The 20,977-nt window shown below is 40.1% G+C and overlaps 1 protein-coding gene and 1 long non-coding RNA gene across 8 annotated transcripts; one reads left to right on the top strand and one right to left on the bottom strand.

Annotated features, from left to right (window-relative positions):
- Positions 1 to 87: 87 nt before the first annotated feature.
- slc44a2 (solute carrier family 44 member 2) lies at positions 88 to 20,478 on the bottom strand. Of its 7 annotated transcripts, none has more exons than XR_004102457.2 (23): positions 20,231 to 20,477; positions 14,509 to 14,557; positions 14,240 to 14,313; positions 10,512 to 10,596; positions 10,224 to 10,308; positions 10,006 to 10,125; positions 9,840 to 9,900; positions 9,575 to 9,701; positions 8,207 to 8,290; positions 7,779 to 7,891; positions 7,566 to 7,697; positions 7,368 to 7,467; positions 6,799 to 6,891; positions 6,232 to 6,316; positions 5,778 to 6,040; positions 4,965 to 5,059; positions 4,612 to 4,715; positions 4,455 to 4,528; positions 4,244 to 4,314; positions 4,070 to 4,158; positions 3,884 to 3,968; positions 821 to 988; positions 88 to 774 (listed from the first exon to the last, which is right to left on the bottom strand). XR_004102457.2 is itself a non-coding variant. In XM_036000750.1 (23 exons), exons 1-22 carry the CDS (start codon positions 20,265 to 20,267, stop codon positions 879 to 881), a joined length of 2,136 nt encoding a protein of 711 aa, XP_035856643.1. In that variant the 5' UTR covers positions 20,268 to 20,477; the 3' UTR covers positions 88 to 838; positions 875 to 878. The 7 variants fall into 7 exon arrangements, 5 of the variants coding, with proteins under 5 accessions (XP_035856643.1, XP_031140284.1, XP_035856642.1 ...); XR_004102458.2 differs by having other exon boundaries at positions 825 to 988; XM_036000750.1 differs by having other exon boundaries at positions 88 to 838; positions 875 to 988.
- LOC116039557 lies at positions 1,462 to 13,303 on the top strand. Its single transcript, XR_004102459.1, has 3 exons — positions 1,462 to 1,473; positions 7,610 to 7,612; positions 13,225 to 13,303. It is a non-coding gene; the product is annotated as an uncharacterized LOC116039557 (long non-coding RNA).
- Positions 20,479 to 20,977: the final 499 nt, after the last annotated feature.

Here is a 20,977-nt window from a genome sequence, read left to right as displayed (position 1 = left end):
AAACTTAGATGGACAACACTGATAAAAACAAAGAATAATCTACATGTTTTTGTATCCAGATAAAACTAAGAAGCTGGTCTTTCTGTGTTTTTGTCCTTTAAACACTGATATGGGAACACAGACTTTTATTAGTTTACAACAAAATGAAAGGTTGTCTTTTACAAACTCAAAATTTGCACATTAATCATGGATATATTTTATGTTCGAAGTATGAACAAAAAAGACTGCAAATTCAAGTTAAAGCACTTGGTTCATTTGTAATCAAGTGTCATACTAAGCTTTTTTTCGCAGTTTAGCAACTTTGCTTTGGTGAGCTAATTTCCAACAGTGCAATATGCTTAGTTAAAGTGAAAAGGCACAGCTTTATTTATATATCAACATCTGCCATAAAATGGATATCAAATTTGAAAGAAACTGGACCCTTCAAAGATTCCACAAAAAACTGCATGACAAAATACACACAAAGTAACCAAAAGACCAACATTTACAATGAAAAAGAAAAACATTAATATTTAAAGCAAACTGTTGCTTAAATTAACTAGTTATCATTTGTAAGTCAAGCTTCCATATTCCTTCCAATATACAATCACGCTTGGGCAAATGAGCTTAAGGGAGTTTAAGGCTTTGTAACAAAATACCAAAGGATCAATAATACCATACAGACAACATAAATGAATCTCATTTGGCAGCAAGGCACAAACATACTGAAACATACATAATGTAGCACAGGAAATGGCACTGTAATTTCTCCTTTTATTCTGGTTTCCACTTAAAAACACACACAAACACACACACACACACACACACACACACACACACACACACACACACACACACACGCACGCACGTACGCACACACACGCACACATGTATGTGACTTAATCTAAAGATTTGGCCTGTTCATTGGACTTGTTTAGGAGGCTGAGCAGGTTCTGCGACATGAAATACGGCCTCTCTGCTGATCCATCGTTGCGCTCCAGATCCTCCACTGTGACATGGACAGAAGCAGGTGAGGAACAACATTTTTCCAACAGCATGCTAACACTCAAGAGTCATTTAACCGTTCTTGCATTCATGCATTGTCTATGTATAGTCTGTTTTGCCTTTCATCTGATTAGGAATTAAAGGAGTACAACAACAATTTAATATTGCACTTCAATAATGTAGGGAGACCCGAAAGAGACACCAGGCTGTAAAGCAGTGTTTGGCTGCCATCTCTGGGTGAACATGTCAAGTCCCTTGGGTGTGGTCAGAAGTATGCTCTGTTGTCCCGGTAACCACAACCAACAGTGATGTCCCCCCCAGGGTCCTGGAGTACACCTGTACATCACTTTAACAAGGTGAGAGGATGAACCACTAGGGGTAAGCAAAAAAACTAGAATTTCAAGTGGTGTTAAGTTGCTCTTTACCTAAAGAAAATAAAATAATGCTCTAATGCAGTGGTTCCCAACCTAGGGGTCAGGGCCCTTCAAGGTCCCAAGACTAATTTGAGGGGTCAAGGAGATGATTAAAGGAATAAGAAGAAAAAAAACATGCATATTTCTGTTAAAAAGAATTGTTTCTTTCTTGTTTGTTAAGATTTTTCCTTTTTCTGTCTTGTAATATTCTGGCCATACCTCTTTAGGTATCAAAAGATCCTTCCTTCCGAGAAGCAAAATGCATTCTTTGTTTGAACTGAATGTCCACACAAATTCCATAACCTGTGGTTAGGGGCCACAAGTAGACATAGTTTTATTTTAAGGGGTCACAAGCCAAAAACCTTGGGAACCACTGTTCTAAATCAATACAGAGGAAGAGATATCCTGATATAAGTCCCTAACATGGCTCAAAAATAGAACAGAATACTACACTTCCCATAATGCATCTCAATATGTTCGTTAGCAAATGCCCACACCTTTCAAATTCCTGTCCTTTCATTTCCATAGATTTAAGAAAAGCCTACTCCAAAGCTACAGAAACCATTATCTGTTTCACAGGCTGAGTGGTACTCCCTTGACAAGACTGGCTTTAACATGTCAAATTGTTGGAGTGCCCCTTTAAGACAAAATCATCACAGTATGTGACACAGGCTGACTTTGTTGGACATGAAAACTCACCTGCTTCCAATACGCCAAACCACCTTCAAACTCACACGTTTACCCACACAACAGAACTACTATGATTAAATACAATCACCTTTAATCAAGATTTACATCCAATAAATATGGAATGTCATCAGCAATTTCATTGGGAAATCAGCTTACATCGTTCACGGTGACAAAGAAGAAAAAAAGGGTACAAAAGCATCCAGAGAATTAAGATGTTAGTTGCGAGCATTCAGAAGGCCATGTCAACACCATGCAGCACTTAGACAGAGAGAGGATAGGGACAGAGCAAGGCAGGTGGATCAGTAAACAACGGGAAGGGAGGGTGGGGGGTCCGCAGAGAGGTCACGATGGCTGCGTCACGGAGACACAATCACAGCACTTACGCCAGTCCGAAATACCAAGGCAAGTAGGTGGCAATACAATACACGGGACACCATCTTGGATCTCTACAAGACTGAAGCCAAAAAAATCCATAATAGACGTTTACTACTGTATATAAGTTCCATAGGAAAAAAAAAAATCAACTATTCATACAGTATATCAAATGTGTCTGTAACATTTTGGCGTCAGCTGGTATTATTGTAAACAGTGAAAGACATTCACCGTTGATTGAGATGTGTGTGTTGTGACTGTAAACATGGTACTTAGTGGTTCTGTAGTGCATTCATTAACAGGGTTCAGACAACAAATATTAGTGACAGTAATCAGGCACAGGTTCAGCACTCACAATGTTCTACAGATCTTCACAATATAAAAACCAACACTGTTCTACAACCAACACAAGAGAGCATTTTTTTGTCAAGCTACAGAGATGCACTGGGCTTTTGACCTGCTTTGAACTTCACGTGTGGACCACAACCCTCTCCAGCTGGACGTCACATCACTCACAAAAGCAAGGCCATCTGAAATTTTAGCTTGCCGTACATTTAACAGGCGCATGTCACACAGTTGTAGATACAGTTCTTTCATTCTTTATGAGGTTTACCAAGCCTCATTTTTTCACTCTTTTATTACTGTTAACATCTACTTCTGTGGTGCAGAGGGAGGATTTTCCTCCAAAGATTCCTCTTTTTCCTCTTTCTTCTCATCAGTCTTCTCTTCCTCAGCCTCCACAGCGGGAGGCGACGCCTCCTCTGTCTTTTCCTCCGGTTTCAACACCTGCTGTTGCGCCTCTTCTTTCAACTCTGCTTCTTCTTTCTTTTCAGCCTCCTCATCCGGACTGACTTTTTGTTCTTCGTTTTTCTCCTCTTTTGGCTCTTCGGCATCCGTCACCGTGGCCTGCAGAGGCTGCTCCTCCTCGTTTTCCTGCTTGAGCACCGTCTGCTGTTTCAGTTGGATCTCTCCATCTTGATGCTGCTGGAGAGGGGTCTCCTCCTCCAGTGTCACCTCGTCCGCTCGCTTCGTGGCATCCGCAGAATCGCCCTGCTCGACACCATCGCGGTCTTCCTCCAGGCTCTTGGTTTTGGAGAGGATCTCGTGCAACTCGGGGGACATATAGTAAGGCCTTTCAGGCGAGCCGTCATTTCTCTCCAAGTCCTCACCTTTTGCGTGTGTGGGTGATGCGCGTTTTGAGTTTTTGTTTGGGTTAATGGGAAATTAGGGGGAAATGGAAACATGAAATAAAGGGAATGAGTGAAAATAAAGTAAAGCAAAATTAATGGGAGAAATGAGACAAAGAGAAGAGGAGTCAGAAACATGGCAGGAAGAAGAAACCAGCATTTCAGCTTCAGACAGTTGTATGAGTGCTTGAAAACAGCAAGAAGAGAGGAGATCTGGCTGAATGCAAAGTTACTCACAGAAGCAGAGGAACAGTGTGTCCACACACATGGCGTACACGCTGAAGAAGCCATGGGCGATGAGGTAGGATCCCACTACCACCGTCTAGGTGAAGAAAATCACATACATCAAGAACTCTGCTGTGGCATCAAAAACCCACAAGCAAGCGTAAAGCATCAAATCATACAAATACATATGTCTCTCACCAGTATTGGCACCCAGTAGTAGTTCAGAGATGGAGCAGCATCCTCTATCGCTCTGATTCTTCCAGAGAAGAAGAAGAAAGAGAAGATGCCTGTACAGAAAAAAAAGTGAATTAGACAGATCTCTCTCCAGTGTAGAAAAAACAATGTTTGGTCTAAAAATAAAAGCTCTCCTACCAACGATTCCAACAATGAGGAGTTTCCCGAGAAACAGCAGGAAGTCAGTCACTTTATCTAAAACAGCCACCCTGTGTTGAATGGGCACAGCGGAGATATGAGAGTATATCACATTAAACCGGACTAAGAATAGCTTAAACATTGAATAAATGTTGGAGACTAATGCTCATAGAAATAAAAGATTGTGGGTATTAAGGTAATGAAATCCCACCTGATAATGTTCCTCATGAGAAGGAAAAAGGCATCGTGAGCTGAGGGGCAGAAACTTTTTCCATAGATGGCAATCTGGAGGAAAAAAAACAACAATTTACCATTTTTTAAAACCTGAGCAGACTCAACATCTCTCATGCAGCTGTATCTGTACTCACCATGATGTAAGCATTCCTGTTAAGGAACTTGATGCATTTCTCCAGACACCAGAAGCAGCACTTCATGCAGCTTAGCATGAATTTAGCAAACTTGTTCTGAGCACCTGAAAGCAAGAATGTTTAAATTAATTTATGATTGCACTATTAGATAACTTGCTTTACTCTGACCTTTGGCATTATACATGCATCTATCCAAAACCAGGATTCAAGACTAACTAGTTTAACAACAATATCATAAATGCACATGACACACAGTCACTAATAAATATATAATAATGATGAAGATACACTGTCAAGTAATTTATTAGTCATAGTATAAGTCATTCATCTTGTTCTGAATTAAATCTTCTGACCTTTCAACTTTTGATCCAGGTACTCCAGAAGGACCCTGATGACCTGGACAATAGACAGGATCAGAGAGCCAAAAGCCAGGGAGCCTGTGTGGTATCTGGACAGGAGGAGGAAACAGGAGCCAACATTGTACATCTGTTCTTGTTTACAGTAAACACACCATTGAATACCCCCACTGGTAAAAAGATAGCACATACACAGATCTTCAGGACAAAGTAGACTAATCTCTATTTCACCCATTTATTCTGGCCGTATCAAACAAACATGCTAATGTTTCGGCCTAGTGGCCTTCATCAGAGCATAAAGGAAAATGGAAGGTCATGTCATTTTTATACAGTAGTTGGCAGGTGATAGTAAGTAAATACATTGGTGAAATTGAGATGTTTTTTTTTAATTAAGCATTGCGTTAGTTCATGCAGGACATGGAAGTTATACACCCACTCATTGAATTATCATTTCTATCAGTCACAAACCAATCACATCCATTCTCACATCAAGGCGGTCCATTTAAATATGTCTCCCTCCTCCTCACTGATCTCTGCTACACCAAAGCTTTGGGCCCACTCTTGTATACAGGGGGGTTTCTCCATTGCGCTGCTTGTTTCAGCTTAGCATGCTGCTTTGCTGATCCAGGGAGCATTATTAAGAGCGGAGCCATCAGCGCCAAGCATAACTATATTTCCATTTGTTGCAATAAATGGTTAAATCTATGACGAGAGTGTTCCTGACTGAATGTCATTTATTTAAAAAAAATGAGGAGTTGATCCACAAACACACAGTGAGATACTGCACACACAAATATAAATGTGGCTTACCGGAGGGCTCGTCCCAGTGAGGAGAAGATGGGATAGGAGGGAATATCATCCGGCTTTTTGAAGGCCCAGTAATACGAGGCGAAGGCTCCCGACAGAGTGACCTGGCCCAGGGCCGTCACAAAGTTGGCGCACCAGAAGAAGAGGAAGACGTTGTAGAACTGGAACAGGATGAGGTATTTGTGGTAATAGGTCTCCCCACCATAGAAGGCAAACAGGCACTCTGCATCAGGACACTGAGCTGAAGCGTTGGAGGTGTTGAATGTCTTGAGAAAAAGAGAAGAGGCAGACCACAGGATTACTGGAGTGAGTTTTCACACAGTAACTTGTGATGCTGTCCAGGCAAAGAGAGTCTTCCTTAAAGGTGTCAAATATTAGCAGAATATGTATTTGGCTTTTTGGCTGAACTCACATCTTCAGTCAGGTAATTTCATGAGGAGTGACATTAAAAGCGTACCTGGGGGTCGCAGGTCTCTCGTGAGTACTCACACTCAGAGTTGTTGAACACTTTGTATACCTGCTCATTAGAGGTGGACAAGAAACTGGTCAGAGTGGTCAAGGAGATTATGCCAACAAAGGGTGGATATTTCTGAAAAGGTCACAATCATGACACATCTGCATCTATTTATAAGTCCATGGAAATATGTAACAAAAACAAGAAACAAAGGCTACATCCTTGAGAAGTAGAAAATGTGATGGATTGAATGTTTAACTGATGGATTAATTTTGATGATCATTCAAATTGATCACTCATTTGGGTAATTTATTATCTATTTTTTTCTTATTTTTCTTTTCTTTTTTGGTAATGCTTTAGCATATTTAATGCCTTTGTATAGAAGAAAAACATTCTAGATGTTTTCTTCTTTTATTTCTTTCTTTTTCAATGCAAAAATATAGAATATAATATAGAAATGGTGCAGTGTAGAGTTGGAAAAAGTTAAAAAATAAAAGATGTAAAAGAGTGAAGGCATACAAAGTGACACATTTATGTTTTGATCATCATTGGAACAAATTAAAAGGATACACAGCAGTGATGGCCCAGTAAGCGATCACCACCGCCAGGAGGGCAAAGGTCACCAGTGGGTAGAACAGCGATGACATCACGTGCCCAACAGCTCTGAAAAAGAAAACAATGGAAACGTTATGTGAACAATTTTAGATGTAATACTCTCCAAAAGGAGCACTCTCCTGTTCAAGTGTTAGATCTCTTTTAACTGTTACCAAAACAAATGCAATTAAATAAGAGTAGCATTAATTGGTTTTTTTTCACCGTTTGGAGGCAGCAAGTAGTAAGTAGTAAATATAACATTGAGATATTACTCATTTATGATGTTATTATGATGAAGGTATTAGCAAAAAGTTGCCTGTTTACACATTCAGCAAACATGGAGTCAAATATTAACATTTTAGCTCTGTTTGCTCTCCGCAAAGTACTATGGGCAAATTTTGCCTCTTTACTTTAGCTGCTACATGCTCTACAACGTGTTGACTAGTGCAGCTCTAAAATATGTGAGCACTGCAGGTCTGGTCTCTTGTCTACTTCAGCAGAGAAAAAACAGAAGACGAAGACGCTGCACAAAGCCAGACACTGACCTGCTGGCCTCTTTGATGAGGGCGATGGCAATCATGATTCTCTTCCTGAGGAAGATGAGGAGCAGGATGATGATGACCTCCACAATAGCCAAGATGATCACTGCAAAACAGAGAAGGCATTAGATTCACAGGATTCATTAACACTTCATACAGAGATGTACAGTATTTAAAAATGAAAGTGTGTTTGTTAGTGCGTACTGAAAGCCAGCCAGGTCTGTCTGATCTGCAGGTAGACAGAGAAGTCCGTCTGCAGGCCCAGGTCACGGATGGTGACGTCAGAGCCCGGCTCTCCCTTCAGACTCGCAAACTCCATGTAACAGTGGAAAATCCCTAGAAATCGTTCAAATATTTAGAAGCTTTTTATTTTGACAAAAGCAGGTCATTTATCATCTCCAGAGGCTAAAGACTTACCATATCCGATGACTAGAATAACCAGAACAATCATGACCCAGACCATGATGCCAGCAAGGAATCGCAGCAAGACGATGAAAATAAAGCTGACGAGCATGGCGATCACCAGACCACTGTAGAGGGACACATCGAATGACGTTGACAGTTGCGATCATGCATATTTTCTGGTTTCAAAATGATCAATCAGCTAAAGTCGGTCTTGAACACTCAGATGCTTTCATTTACCAAGTGAAAACATTTAAGAGCCGTTAATACTGTGTGTTAGCTCAGCTGACTGGATCGGTTTAGTGGCTGGAAAAAAAACAGTTCATGAGTAAACGTAAAAGATTGGTGGTTTTTTTTACTAGCATTTTGTCTTGGATTTTACTCCTGATGTTCTACACAACACTGTTGTGTTACTGTAAACACTGGGAAGTTGACAGACTTACAGCAATATCCAGTGCCAAGACTGAGTGTAGTCCTCAAAGATTCTCATGGCCACCTGGCGAGCTTCAACAACCACATTTGATTTCCTGTAAAAAAAAAAAAAAAAAAAAAAAAGAGGAAATGAATTAAAAACAAACCACAATTGTGGTTACTTACTTCTTACATTTTAGCCGGCAAGCTAACGCTAACAAATTAGCCACTATGCCTTTTACTACACTACGGGTCAAAAGTTTGGAGTCACTTAGAGATTTCCATTCCACTCCATTACAGACAGAATACCAGCTGAGATCAGTTGCATTGTTTTTTTAACCAGGGCAGCAGTTTTCAGATTACATTATGTGCTTACACAATTGCAAAAGGGTTCTCCAATGTTTTCTCAGTTAGCCTTTTAAAATGATATCAGATTAGTAAACAGAATGTGCCTTTGTATATTGCATTAAAGAGCAGCCACTTCTTTCTACAACAGTCGAGAACCCTTTTGCAATTGTGTAAGCACATAATGTAACCTGAAAACTGCTGCCCTGATTAAAAAAACAATGCAACTGATCTCAGCTGGTATTCTGTCTGTAATGGAGTGGAATGGAAATTTCTAAGTGACCCCAAACTTTTGACCGGTAGTGTATATTTAAGAGCTTCATAATCGAGGACTGACAAACTAAGAAATCAAAAAAACATTTTTACCAGCTGCAATAATTAACATACGTTTGTCAGAAAGAAATACTGTTTAATGTTGCTCTGCAAAACTACTTACCTGGTAAAAGAAATACGACAACTGCAAAATTTTGACTTTTAATTTGAAATGTTCATTCTGAAGTGATTCTCCTCAAAGAAACAAGTTATTATTATGTTATAAATGTATTAGTCTAGTTGTGTCAGATTGCAAATTAAGATGACAACTATGACAATCAATTTGACTTGGCAGTGTGGTTGTACTCTATTCATATCATCTTGATAAATAACATGCAGGGAACATTGCAACCAGCCCCAGTGGGAATAATGCTAATAAAAAACACTGACATAAATACCCTCCAAGGTGCATACAGATAGCAGCAAACACTGTAGCAAACACACATCAGCGTATGGAGTAAATAAGCGCATAAAGACCATTAAGTAGCCCATCAAATCACTGCAGTTAGATGTGACGTGGATGTGATGTGCTAGCTGTCAGCTGACACAGCATAGCAACATGTGTGTTGAGAGTATCGAGCCTGAACTGGTTCATATACCCACCTAACAGCATTTTCTCTTGGGCTTATAAGTAGGGATTCTTTTCATTTTTACTGATGAATCTATAAATACTTGTTCTGATTATTCAATGAATCTTTTGAAAATGTCAAAATGTGTGTTTCCATACAGTGAAAAGTACTCACTTGGATGCCTCCAGCACGTCTGTGGCATTGATACTGGAGCCCTTTCCATCAGTGAAAGTGGTCTCATTGCCCACCACCACTACCCCACCTTTCAACGTTCCCAAGGCAGGAAGGCAGCGACGCGTGACTATGGAGGAAGGAGATGATCTATTTATGTGTATGGTCCTATGCGTTTCAGTTTCATACAGAAACAACAGATCTACAGACACAGCTGGGGTTGTGGGTGAAGGTGAAGTAAGTTTAGAACAAGCTTCTTCTCACTTACAGGCTTTACTGGGCATCAGAATGGCAGGACACAGGCCATCCTTCAGGATCTCAGGAGGACTCTGAATCATGTAAAAACACCGTTCAATATACTGCACGAATGCATTTCACAGTATCACTTTAAGCATGTATAAAATGTAAATAATTAAAATGATTTGAATGCTTACCAATTTGGTAAGGTTCACGCCATCCTTACAGTATTGTTGGTAGTATTCACGGTCTTCATTGCTGCCTAACTTGGCTTTCATCAACGTCAGATGCCTGTCAGGACACTTTTCCACACATAACTAGACACAAAAAACAACAATCAGTCATGACAATCAGTGATTGTTAGAGAGGAGAAAAATGTTGCAATGCACATAAAAGATAAGATATGGTTTCTGACCTGTGTGGTGGGACACTGGAACTCCAGCAGTACCAGAGGGCTGGCACATTTCAGGATGTTAAAGTAGAACAGAAGAGGCTTCTTCCTGTTCAGTGAGAACAGTATAACAAAACTATTATTTGGTCTGTAGCATAAATAAATGTCTTTAAGTCCTAAATTAGGGGTAACAGATTACAGTAATACCTATTATTACATAAACAATACACAAGATAGTCTGCATGTGAGAGGTTTCCAAGGTCACTTATACTGTATACTGTAACATCATATTCCTATTGTCAGGTTACTCACTCCAGAGGTGTTCCAGCTTGTCCGCAGAACTGCCCCCTGCTGTCGGTGGGATAGATCACTTTCCTGGGGTCACCCTGAGACCAGGCTGCACGGAGAAGAATTAAAATCATTCAGAACATTAGATCGAATGACAATAAATATAAAAAATGGAAAGTCGCACATACTGCTCTTGCGCATCACCAGATCTTCCTATTAATACTGACTCAAATAAATTGAATGTTTTTGAGCAAATTTTGCAATTTCAGGTGTAAAATTATCGCTTTGCTGGCAATATTTGGTGAGTAAAACTCCAGTACGTACGGATAGACGGTTGTATTCTGGGGAAGCAGATAAACAAAGCATTACCTCTCAAATATGTATGGTGGACTGAGGCTCATTGTTTCTAAGGAACAGAACAGACTTATACACCACACTGATGAAGGCAAGGTAGATACTATAGGAGACCTGTGCAACATTAATTAATTGTGATGGTCTTAAATAACATACACAATAGTGATCAAGTGTCCAAGCAATTAAACAGTACATATTGTAGTACAGTTTTTCACGATTGCTAAGACACATTTTTTGAAACCCACACCCATTTTCTCAAAACTGTAAACACAAAACCAAATGCTCAAACTATTTTCACTAAACACCTGACTCTGCTGGCAAAATCAAACAATGCTTTCAGATCATACACAGAGCCGCTCAATAACTAAACACTACAGAGCATTCATTAGACATTAACTAAAAAATTCAAGAACAGTGTCCAGGACTTCTAGTTACAGAATTCTCTTTTTTTTTAATTTCATACAGTAAACACATTTTGCAATGAAAACAAAAAGTACATCACAACTTGTACAGTGAATATCTTGTACACTGCAAGTAGTTCAAGTAATACAATATTGAATGTCTGTATATTACTGTAGGCATTTGTAGAACAATACAGTAGTCCCAACTGAAAAAGGCCCAAGAACAAAGAAAACGAAAGGAAAAGCAGATGACAGTACACTAAAAATGACTCTGAAACTGCAAAATCAGACATCAACATTCAATGCTCCTGTGCCTCCTGTGCACTCTGAACCAGTGACGGACTGGGATCAAAAAACAGCCCTGGCATTTGCAACACACCGGCACTATTTTTGTCAATAACCTAGCTTGGAAATTACAGTTTTTCCCAACTGTTAAAACACAATTTTGCAAACTAGGCTGGTTTTATCAAAATACTTATCACAATTCACAAAACCACACACCCAAACTGCAAAATACCTCATTTATCCTGCAAAATGAAGCACTGCAACCAAAACTACATATAGCATTATCAAAATCAAACTTTTGCACCAAATGGCACACACTTCATTCATATTACCAGATTTTTGTCTAACCAACTACACACTTGGGCATAATGAAAAGCACTCTCATCTTTACTATGCTTTGCCATAATACTAAAATAGTTCAAATTGTAGAAAATTCTTCAGATTGTTCACATGCACAGAAATGCATGTGTATAAAGATACACACACATGCTGTTGAAACATTTATTTTTTTCACCAAAAAAGTCAATGCAACATATGCACAGCAGATATATTCACATTGGACTGAACAAAAATATGCTCACAAAAAACAGTAAACGGAAAAAGAAAATTGCAGAAAAAATGTGCAGAAAAATATATAGAAAAAAAAGAGGCATCATAGTGCTTACTTCCTGATTGAAGTGGTAACAATTAACCATTGAGGTGTTTGGCCAGGTGGCACATATATTGGCCAATTAGCTCATGTAGTGTCATTTTGAATGGCAGTGTTTTGAAATGGCTTTATGTCAGATTGTTGTGTCTTATACAGAGAACCATGTTCAGTGCATTTAAAAAGTGCCATTTTGAATTGCAAAATGTGTGTAAAGCAGAACATGTGTTTAGACTTTTGGAGACTTGAGAAGAGGTTTTGCTCTCTGTGTGTCAGTTTAAATAATTGTGCTATGCATGTTAGCAATTGGAAAAAAAACTGTAGTAACTCTGCCTTCCGAGTGAATCTTTCTATGCACCTCGCCGCAGTACAATCTTGAATATCTGTGGCTGCATGCATAAAATAACTTATCAAAATTAACCAAATACATATTATCAGTAGTGGCCCATATAGGGGTGCGGCCCTTCTGGCATTTGCCCAAATTCCAGATGGCCAGTCCATCACCGCTCTAAACTGGTTTATATTCTGTACTATTAGTTTGATCACCTCAGTAGAAACGTGTGTACAGTTTTGAATCGTTGTGTGTAAACTAGGGATGCACCGAACCCAGAGTTCGGGTTCGGGTTCGGTCGAACTTTGGGCTTTTTAACGGAGTTCGGGTACTGTCAAACTTTAGAATTTTTTTACACCGAACCGAACGCTACCAAAGAGAAGTAAGAGAGGCGTTGTGTTGAGTTTCTGCTCTTGTCAAAGAGTATAGAAGTAACAAGAGGCGAAACTCAATAGTACGTTCCACTGCAACAAACGCACCCATGACCGAGCTGCAGCTCCGCCATCTTGGACTGAACGCTCTAGTTACTTCTATACTCTTTAGTTACGCTTGCACTAATACATTCATGCTTGCACTACGCGCGCTACACTGGTCGACGTAATGACGGCGCGTTAGGTGGAGCGTTCAATAAAGTAGGCTGAGAGAAAGTGAAAATGGAACTTATGAGCAGAAAAAGTGTTGTTTAGCAGTACTTTCAGTCAAAAGAAGATGATTTAATAGAGCTGCATGTTCAATTTGCAATGCCGATTTGTCTCGTGGGGGCAAGGGCCCTAAACAATACATAACATCGCCGCTGTTAAGACATTTGCCTATGAGTTGTGCATGAAGCCAAAATGCAGCAACTTCAGCCAGGTAAGGAAGGACAGTCAGTCACAGCTAAAAACTTGTGTTAACCAGACAGTGCCTCTCCCGGGCTGTCAGCTGTTCTCTTGGAAAATGAGTCTCCCTACAGTGGGAGCGGAGCGGAGCGGAGCGGAGCGACTGCTGCTCGTTAGCTAACGCTAGCTTTCTAATTTCACCCACACAACATGCCTTCATCATACACTGGTTAGCGAAAATTTGCCAAACAAAATTGTCACTCAGCTGGTGATAGCGATGTGCTTTCCTACGATGTGAAAAGAGCGTGTGAATTCAACATTAAGTTGTTACATTTAACTATTTTAGAGGCTGTGGATGTTGTTTACTTCATTAATGTGTTTACTGTGTTAATGGACTAAGGATCAGAATCAGAATCAGAAAAGCATTATTGCCAAGTACGTTTTTAACACATACAAGGAATTTGTTTTGGTGTTGGTGCATGTCACACATTTTCTAAATAGAATATAAACAATATAAGTAAATTATAAGTATATGTACACAGTATACAGTATGTATTAAATTAAAAATAAAATATTAAAAATAAAATAAAAGATAAAAGATGGGAGAGTTCTGTTCGGTTCGGTTCGGTTCGGCAGAATCTTCACCAGTGGATTCGGTATTCGGTGCATCCCTAGTGTGAACAATGACAACTGTGTTGTAGTTTTGTCTAACTTTTGCTGCCCGTGTTAACCATTTTGCAACACAAGTGCATCCCAGTGTGAAATGTGTTTTACCGAGTGAGAATGTGTCTAGAGATTTGCAAGAAGAGTGATTGATTTAACAAATGGGTTTAAGCCACTGAGCATTTGGTTCAGAGAATGGGGTTAAGTGTTCTAGCAATTCAGAAAAACTGTAATGTAGGATAGGATCATCTTACCGACGATGCCGACAGCAAAGTACCCGAACAAGGCCACGATGAAGAGAATACAGCAGAGGACATCTGTGCAGCCCCTGAGGAGAGGAGAGAGGAGAGGAAACAGGAGAGAAAAGGAGAGAAAACAGGAGAGGGGAGGAGGGGAGGAAACAGTAGAGGAAACAGAAGGATAGGGAACAGGAGGAGAGGAGAGGAGAGGAGAGAATTATTATTTGTGTTTTGTAATCCTAAAAGAAAAGAATCATGATCAGTGATTGTAACAGATGTCTCACCTGCTGTGAATCGGCCCTTTGAAGTTTGGGTCAAACTTCCTGGACTCCCCTGGGGAATGAAAGGGACAACAGGTGTGTTAATGTCTCCTACTATAATTTTGAACTTCAATCTGATTAGACTTATAGTGCGTTCGGTACTCGAAAGTTGGATTTTCCGAGGTCAAAGTCGGAAACACTTCCCCCTCTCTATCTCAAAAATAACATTGTTCAATAGCTTTTCCTTTATTACTTTTGTCATGGTTATTATATGGCTATTTATGTACCACCGACATTTTGAAACTGAGCTATTAGTCAGTGTCAGCGCATTGTTTACTGACATAGATTACACACACTAACAAATTATTTTTTGATTTAGTACAAATGAACAGCATTATTTCCAATTACACCAAATTAATAATACTTTATTATCTACTGTTGGGTATATTAGTACATTCAATGTATGTGTGCACTCAAAGAGCACTCTGCGTACGGCAGATGCACAAGAGTACAATATATAAGTGTAAGTCCATGTATTGACAAAGACAGGACATTCTCCAGAACAAAAGGATTCTTCTGCCTGAATGCCATGCCCAGCAACCCACAAAATGGCTCCCCGGCGACGGTGAGCTCCCCGTGGACATCACCGGCCGCCATGGAAACACCTCAGACGCGGCAAGAAAAGAAATATCAGCCAAGCCCACTCTGCCTACGGTGAGGTCATCATGAGCTAACACTGTGAATCATTTCCAAAGAACAACCATGTGCTCATTACTTTTTTCGCATTTTACACAAAAACTTGCTCGGTGAAGAAATTCAGTAAACATCGACATCTTGTAAGATAACCAGACTCTGAGCTACATCCTGTCACATTACTGTACCCAGCTACAGTAACATTACAGAGACGCAACTGGCACTATACCACAAAGGTGTCACCGGACTTTGTATTTTGGGTAATATGTGACTTAAAGCAGTCCATTAACCATTTTAATTAGTAGGCTATTCATGAGCCATTAATGCAGTAATCTATCTGACAAGCTTGAATAATATCAGTAACACATTCAGCAACTAAAGAACCTTCATCATCCTAAATCTAGCCAGGGCAGGCCGTTACAGTACCTTGTCTTTCGTATTTTGTCATTCCGTCGTTACTTCTGTCTCCGTTTCTGTCATGGGCGGTTTTATAGATTTCTCTCAGTGTGCTGCTGTGTATGGCAGTTGTTTCTTTATGTCTCCTTCCTGTATGAGGTCCTCCAACCTCTAACTCTTCACTTCCTTCTTTCAGTGTATTCAGAGCACTGCCTTCACCTACTCTTCCCTCTTTCTCTCTGTGGTCCCTCTCTTGGCTCAGGGATCGTCGGGGGAATCACAGCAAAAACAGAATCGATGGGGGAATTGAGAGAAAGAGAAGCAACAAAGTCTTGTGGCGCCTGTGAACCTGCTGTTGCCAAAATTGACTAAAGCCTAAAATGCGTGTTTTACACATCTGACTACAGGGACAGGATCTGAAGTCGAAACAGTATTTCACTCTGGCGCCATAACAGTTGTTTTAAGCTTCAAGTCAATCCATTGAATCAGCATGATAAACATTCACTGTTTCCTTGTTGCATCTGTTTGCAACTGCAACTGCTGCAGCTGCACTCTTACCTCAGTTGTCATGCATGCCCGAAAAATATCACTCTCACGACACAGCATGAGCTTTGAAAAAAAAAAAAAAAACACCACACTACTGAACAGCTTTCTCTTTAACCCTAATTCAGTATGATCTATGGCCTTCTGTTTTCTCAGCTTCCTGTTTACTTTATGCTATGTTATTCAGCTTGTTGCAGCACTATGGCCACATCCCCCTCTAAGCGCTTTCATATTCAAACTTTGAGAAGAAGTACTTCAAACTTAATTAAAATTTTCTCTTCACTTAATTAATGCATCGGAGAGATGCGAATGCCACAAAGACAGCAATCCAAGTAGTTGGGGGGTTCAATTCGTTGCTCAAGGTCTAGTCCCCACTCTGTGACACGGTCCGAGCTGGACTTGATCCAGCCACCCTCCAGTTCCCAAGTCAAGTCCCTAGGGACTGAGCTACAGAGTTACATAACGAATTTCCTAAACAATGGACAAAGATTTCTTGAAATGAATGATTTGGTTATGATGCATTGTGCGTGTTTGACACAGGGAGGCGGTACATCTGAGATAAGACCGTCCTACATGCTCTCTGGTGGTTTGATTTGCCCACTTCCACTGCCATGTGGCAGACTGACTGCATGCCACATCATGAAATACAATGCTCACAACTGGCCTCATACAACAACATTTAGACAGTTAAAGTAATAATAGTAATGGTAATAGTAACAGCAGAGTTAGATGAGAAGATCTAACCCACTCATGTCTAAGAGTGGTATCAATCTTCTCATCTAACTTTTGGCAAGAATGTGAATCCAAAATGTCAAATAATATATTTTTAAAAGTCTGAAATATATTTATGTTTTAGCATGCAGACATAACACAACTAAATATTTTGATATGCATCCTGAATGATGATCAAAACATGTACAGATCGAGTGGGGCATTTTGCATTTGAACAATAACCTCATCAGTCCTCTCAGATGTGCAAACTATGTAATGGACACTGTTCTCAAATCTCAAATGTATCTTTGGTGTTTCTATACTGCAATTTCTTGTTACTTATTGGCCTACGTGTATTTTGATAAGCTAAAATTATACATGATATCAGCACTGGGCTCTAAACTGTAGTTTTTTGTTTAAAAGCTTTACTGTAGCCTATTTATTTTTTTCTTCTTTTTTTTAAAGTGAGGATTTGTGATATGAATTCGTTTTTTAAATCATGGAAAATTGTAATTCAGTTTTAGATTTCAATTATTGAGATATTATTGTTAACCAAAATGATTCTGGCCAAACATGGATTACTGAGGTGTTTAGTCTCCTGGCTGCAGTTAAGTTAGAAACAGGATTATTACTGATCGTATGCATAGTATCTATAAGTTTAAAGGGTTTGCAGTTGCTGTTTGTTCTTACTCCCCCTCCCTGCCATCACTTCATGTGTATGTTTCTCTTTACTGAAGAGGATAAACATTGAAAGTGATTTTTCCATCAGCCTTTCATTTGCTGGACCATCTGCTAATGTGAGAGACACAGCTCCATTAGAGAGGAACAGGCGGCTCTTTGCCTGCTTTGTGACAAAAAAACAATCTGTGATTGTGCTGAAAAGCATTCCAGCACATTTGATGTGTAAATGCTGCCAAGTGTCTTTTCAATAGTCTTGTTTGTTTAGGTAATTGGCAAAATATTAATGGGATAGTGGTTAAGTGATGTCAGTCTGATATAGCAATCTTAAGAAGAGATTTTTTTAAAAGGTGTGTATGTTGCAGATGTTTTTCTCTCTCATTTGGGTAGCCTCGGTTCCTCAAGTAGTTCATTACATACTCCAGGGGCCCTGATGGTGGAAACCCACAGGGCCTGCCAGGCGGTCTGTCTGCATTCAGGTCCATATGGAGTTCCAGACGTCTGCCAAATCTTAACAATGTTTAGTACAATCATGAAATATTTTTAAAAAAATTGAATGGAAAAAAATGTGACTCTGCTTCAGTTGATATGATGTATGCGTGTGTGTGTGTGTGTGTGTGTGTGTGTGTGTGTGTGTGTGTGTGTGTGTGTGTGTGTGTGTGTGTGTGTGTGTGTGTGCGCGCGCGTGTGTGTGTTAAAAGGATGTGATGATGTCACGACTGACGTGATTCACTAATGGGCCCAGAGGGGTTATCAAATGAACCCTTTCCTGGCTACCTTAATGGGTTAGTGGCCACTGTGGTTGTGTGTGTGAGTGGTGTATATGTGTGTGCGCACGCGGACTGTACATGCACAGAGACATTGTGAGGATTTGATCTCCTTCGCTCTTATTCATGACATTTTTATCTTTTATATTTAGAGCCTGTAGATAAAGATGGTGAAACTACTGTATGTACTACCATTCTACTGCTGTGTCTATCTGCTGCTACTCCTTCAAAAAATCCCATTTTGACAGCTACCAATGACGTCTTTGAGGAAACACATTAAAGTTTCTTTTTGTAGAGCTAAATACTTAAAAGCTGACAACCACTGGCTCTGATCACTGTTTCTCTCTCTCTCTCTACAGAAACTGCTCGGATCAAACAGCAACAGTTTGTCTGATTTTCCCAAACCGACCAACAGTCCAATGACAAGCGATCATTGCGAAACATTTAGCAGTAGTGTGTCTCTGCGTGTGCACACATGCGTGTGTGTACATTCAGTGTGTGTGTGGTAATGCATCCGAGTGTTTGCCAGCTTAATATTGACTGGAAGCCCCTTGACTGTGTCTGCTGAGTGGGAAGAGCAGGCAAGGCTGAACACAGTCCAGGGCGTGCAGGCTGCAGCCTGCCTGCTCACCGTAACAGACAGTGGGAACATGTGGTAACAGTAGCAGGCAAACAGGGACCACTCACAGGTCAAACTCTGCTGATAAAAAACTGCTGTTAAGGAATACCGGTGAGCTGTAATGTGTTTTGTGTGTCCGCATTGTATAAAGCTTTATAACAGTTTTAAAAGGCCTGTGTTTTTTGACCTTTTAGCCTTCATTGGGGGAGGAGAGGTAAGGAAAAGAGCTGTTGACATGGTACAAAGGAAAGCAACAAGGAAATGCTCTACAGTGGGAGCTCCATGGATTGACTGGAGAGGATGTGCACTTTTTGGGCGTGGGCTGTTGGGAGCTTCTTACATTGTCAAAGAAGGAATTGTTACTTCTATTAACTCCTGAATTATTTATAACTTAACAATGAGACAGCATTAGTGTCGTCTTCCTAATTAAATTACAGTGTGAAGGCTGCGGTTTGCTTTTGAGCTATTGGCCGTCGTCTCATATAACAACACTGACAAGGGGTATTCAAGCAAGAATAACACTGGTTAGTACAACTTCCTGACTCAACAGTCCATTCGAACAACAACCAAGCCCAGACACAAAAAGACCACGGCAGGCTGCGGTGGGCTGCTAAGTTGAGAAAATGCACGTGTGAGACAGTGTGACACACATAATAGTAGGCAATGAGTCATGTCTTTGGCTGGTAGGCTATATGAGAATTTTCCATAATATGTGCTGGTTAAAAAAACAGTGTGAACAAAAGCAAAAAATGTGGTTGTACCTTTGTGTGAGTATCTGTGTGTGCATCTGTGGATGAAATGACCATATGCCAATCTACAAAACACCAAATGGTTTTTGAGCCCAGAGGAAAACACAATAAATCTGGCCTGTTTGTGTGTGTTTCTGTATTACAGAACAACAGTATGAAGCTAATTCAATACAAGCCCATCAAGGCAAGCCTTGTTTTAATGGATGGCAACCTACTTTTCTTTATATGCCTATGTTATCAGTACATTAAGACATATACTAATAAACAACTAGGTGTGTAGTTTTGGTTTCATTGGAAGCTACAGGCTGGTAAAATAGGGCAAACCAGTCAAATACAACCACACATTTACCCTACATCGTGTTGCTTTCATTCACTGTGCATTATGAAATACTAATGAAAAATGAAAACTAATTTAATACCGATGTTCTGTTAAAGAACCCGGCTGTGGAGGATGAGGATGACTCCAGATCTGCATAAGACCTCTGAGGTCCACACCCATCCATCCCTTGCAGTCATTGTTTCCATTCCTTCGCCCGTTAAGAGAAAAATAAAAGATCGTGAAGAAAGCAGTGACATAAACCTGTTCTTACCGTATTTAGGGTCCGGTTTTTTTCCCTCCAGCTCCATTCTCACACACTGCTCGGCTCCTTGCTGCTGATCAGACGTTAGACAGGACAGTTACCATGGAAATCTCGAGGAAAAAAACATCAATAACAGTGAGCGACTACCGCTACAGCTACACGGCGAGACTCAAGAGAGCGAGAGAGAGAGAGAGAGAGAGAGAGAGAGAGAGAGAGAGGGAAAGCAGCCAATCGGAGAGCAGAGACTGGTGACTGACAGCTGCCACAGCCAATCAGAGTGCGCCTGAGCGGGACAAAACCATTTTCTTGCCGCTACTTCAATGGAATGTGTAGACAGAATGTGTCCACATGCTCATCTAATTTGTAATTGTATTAGCCCTGGACTAATGTGTTTCTAATGCGCATAATGCATTTAGAAAGACGTTCAAGACGACCAGTTTCCTTTTCATAATTAAGAATAAATCAGAGAGCTTTTTTTTTATTATTCTTATTTTAACCTTATGTTTGTGTGTGTGGGAAAGAAAGTACCCCCAATAAAAAGAGCACAACATGGGTGAAAAATAGAGTACATTTACTCAACTACAATTGAGAGCTTCTTGTAATGTACTTCATGCCACTTTATAGCCTACTTCTGTATAAAGAGCTCTATTCCACTGTAGGCTACTGTGCCGATTGAGGTTTTTTTCCATTCACAAAGTATATGATCAGCGTATAAAATATTATTGATGATTTATCTACCGGTATATAAAGCAGTAT

Source organism: Sander lucioperca, chromosome 4 (genome assembly GCF_008315115.2).
Source record: "Sander lucioperca isolate FBNREF2018 chromosome 4, SLUC_FBN_1.2, whole genome shotgun sequence".
NCBI classification, from domain to species: Eukaryota; Metazoa; Chordata; class Actinopteri; order Perciformes; family Percidae; genus Sander; species Sander lucioperca.
This window is presented reverse-complemented; position numbering and strand designations above follow the sequence as displayed.

What these genes read in the sequence shown, in the direction of transcription:
- slc44a2 (XM_031284422.2), bottom strand. Translation starts at nt 20,267, where the DNA reads ATGGAGCTGGAGGGAAAAAAACCGGACCCTAAATACG. An exon ending in TCTGATGCCCAGTAAAGCCT is followed by an intron (nt 9,702 to 9,839) that starts GTAAGTGAGAAG and finishes CTTCCTCCATAG; the next exon opens with TCACGCGTCGCTGCCTTCCT. An exon ending in ACAGACCTGGCTGGCTTTCA is followed by an intron (nt 7,468 to 7,565) that starts GTACGCACTAAC and finishes TCTGTTTTGCAG; the next exon opens with TGATCATCTTGGCTATTGTG.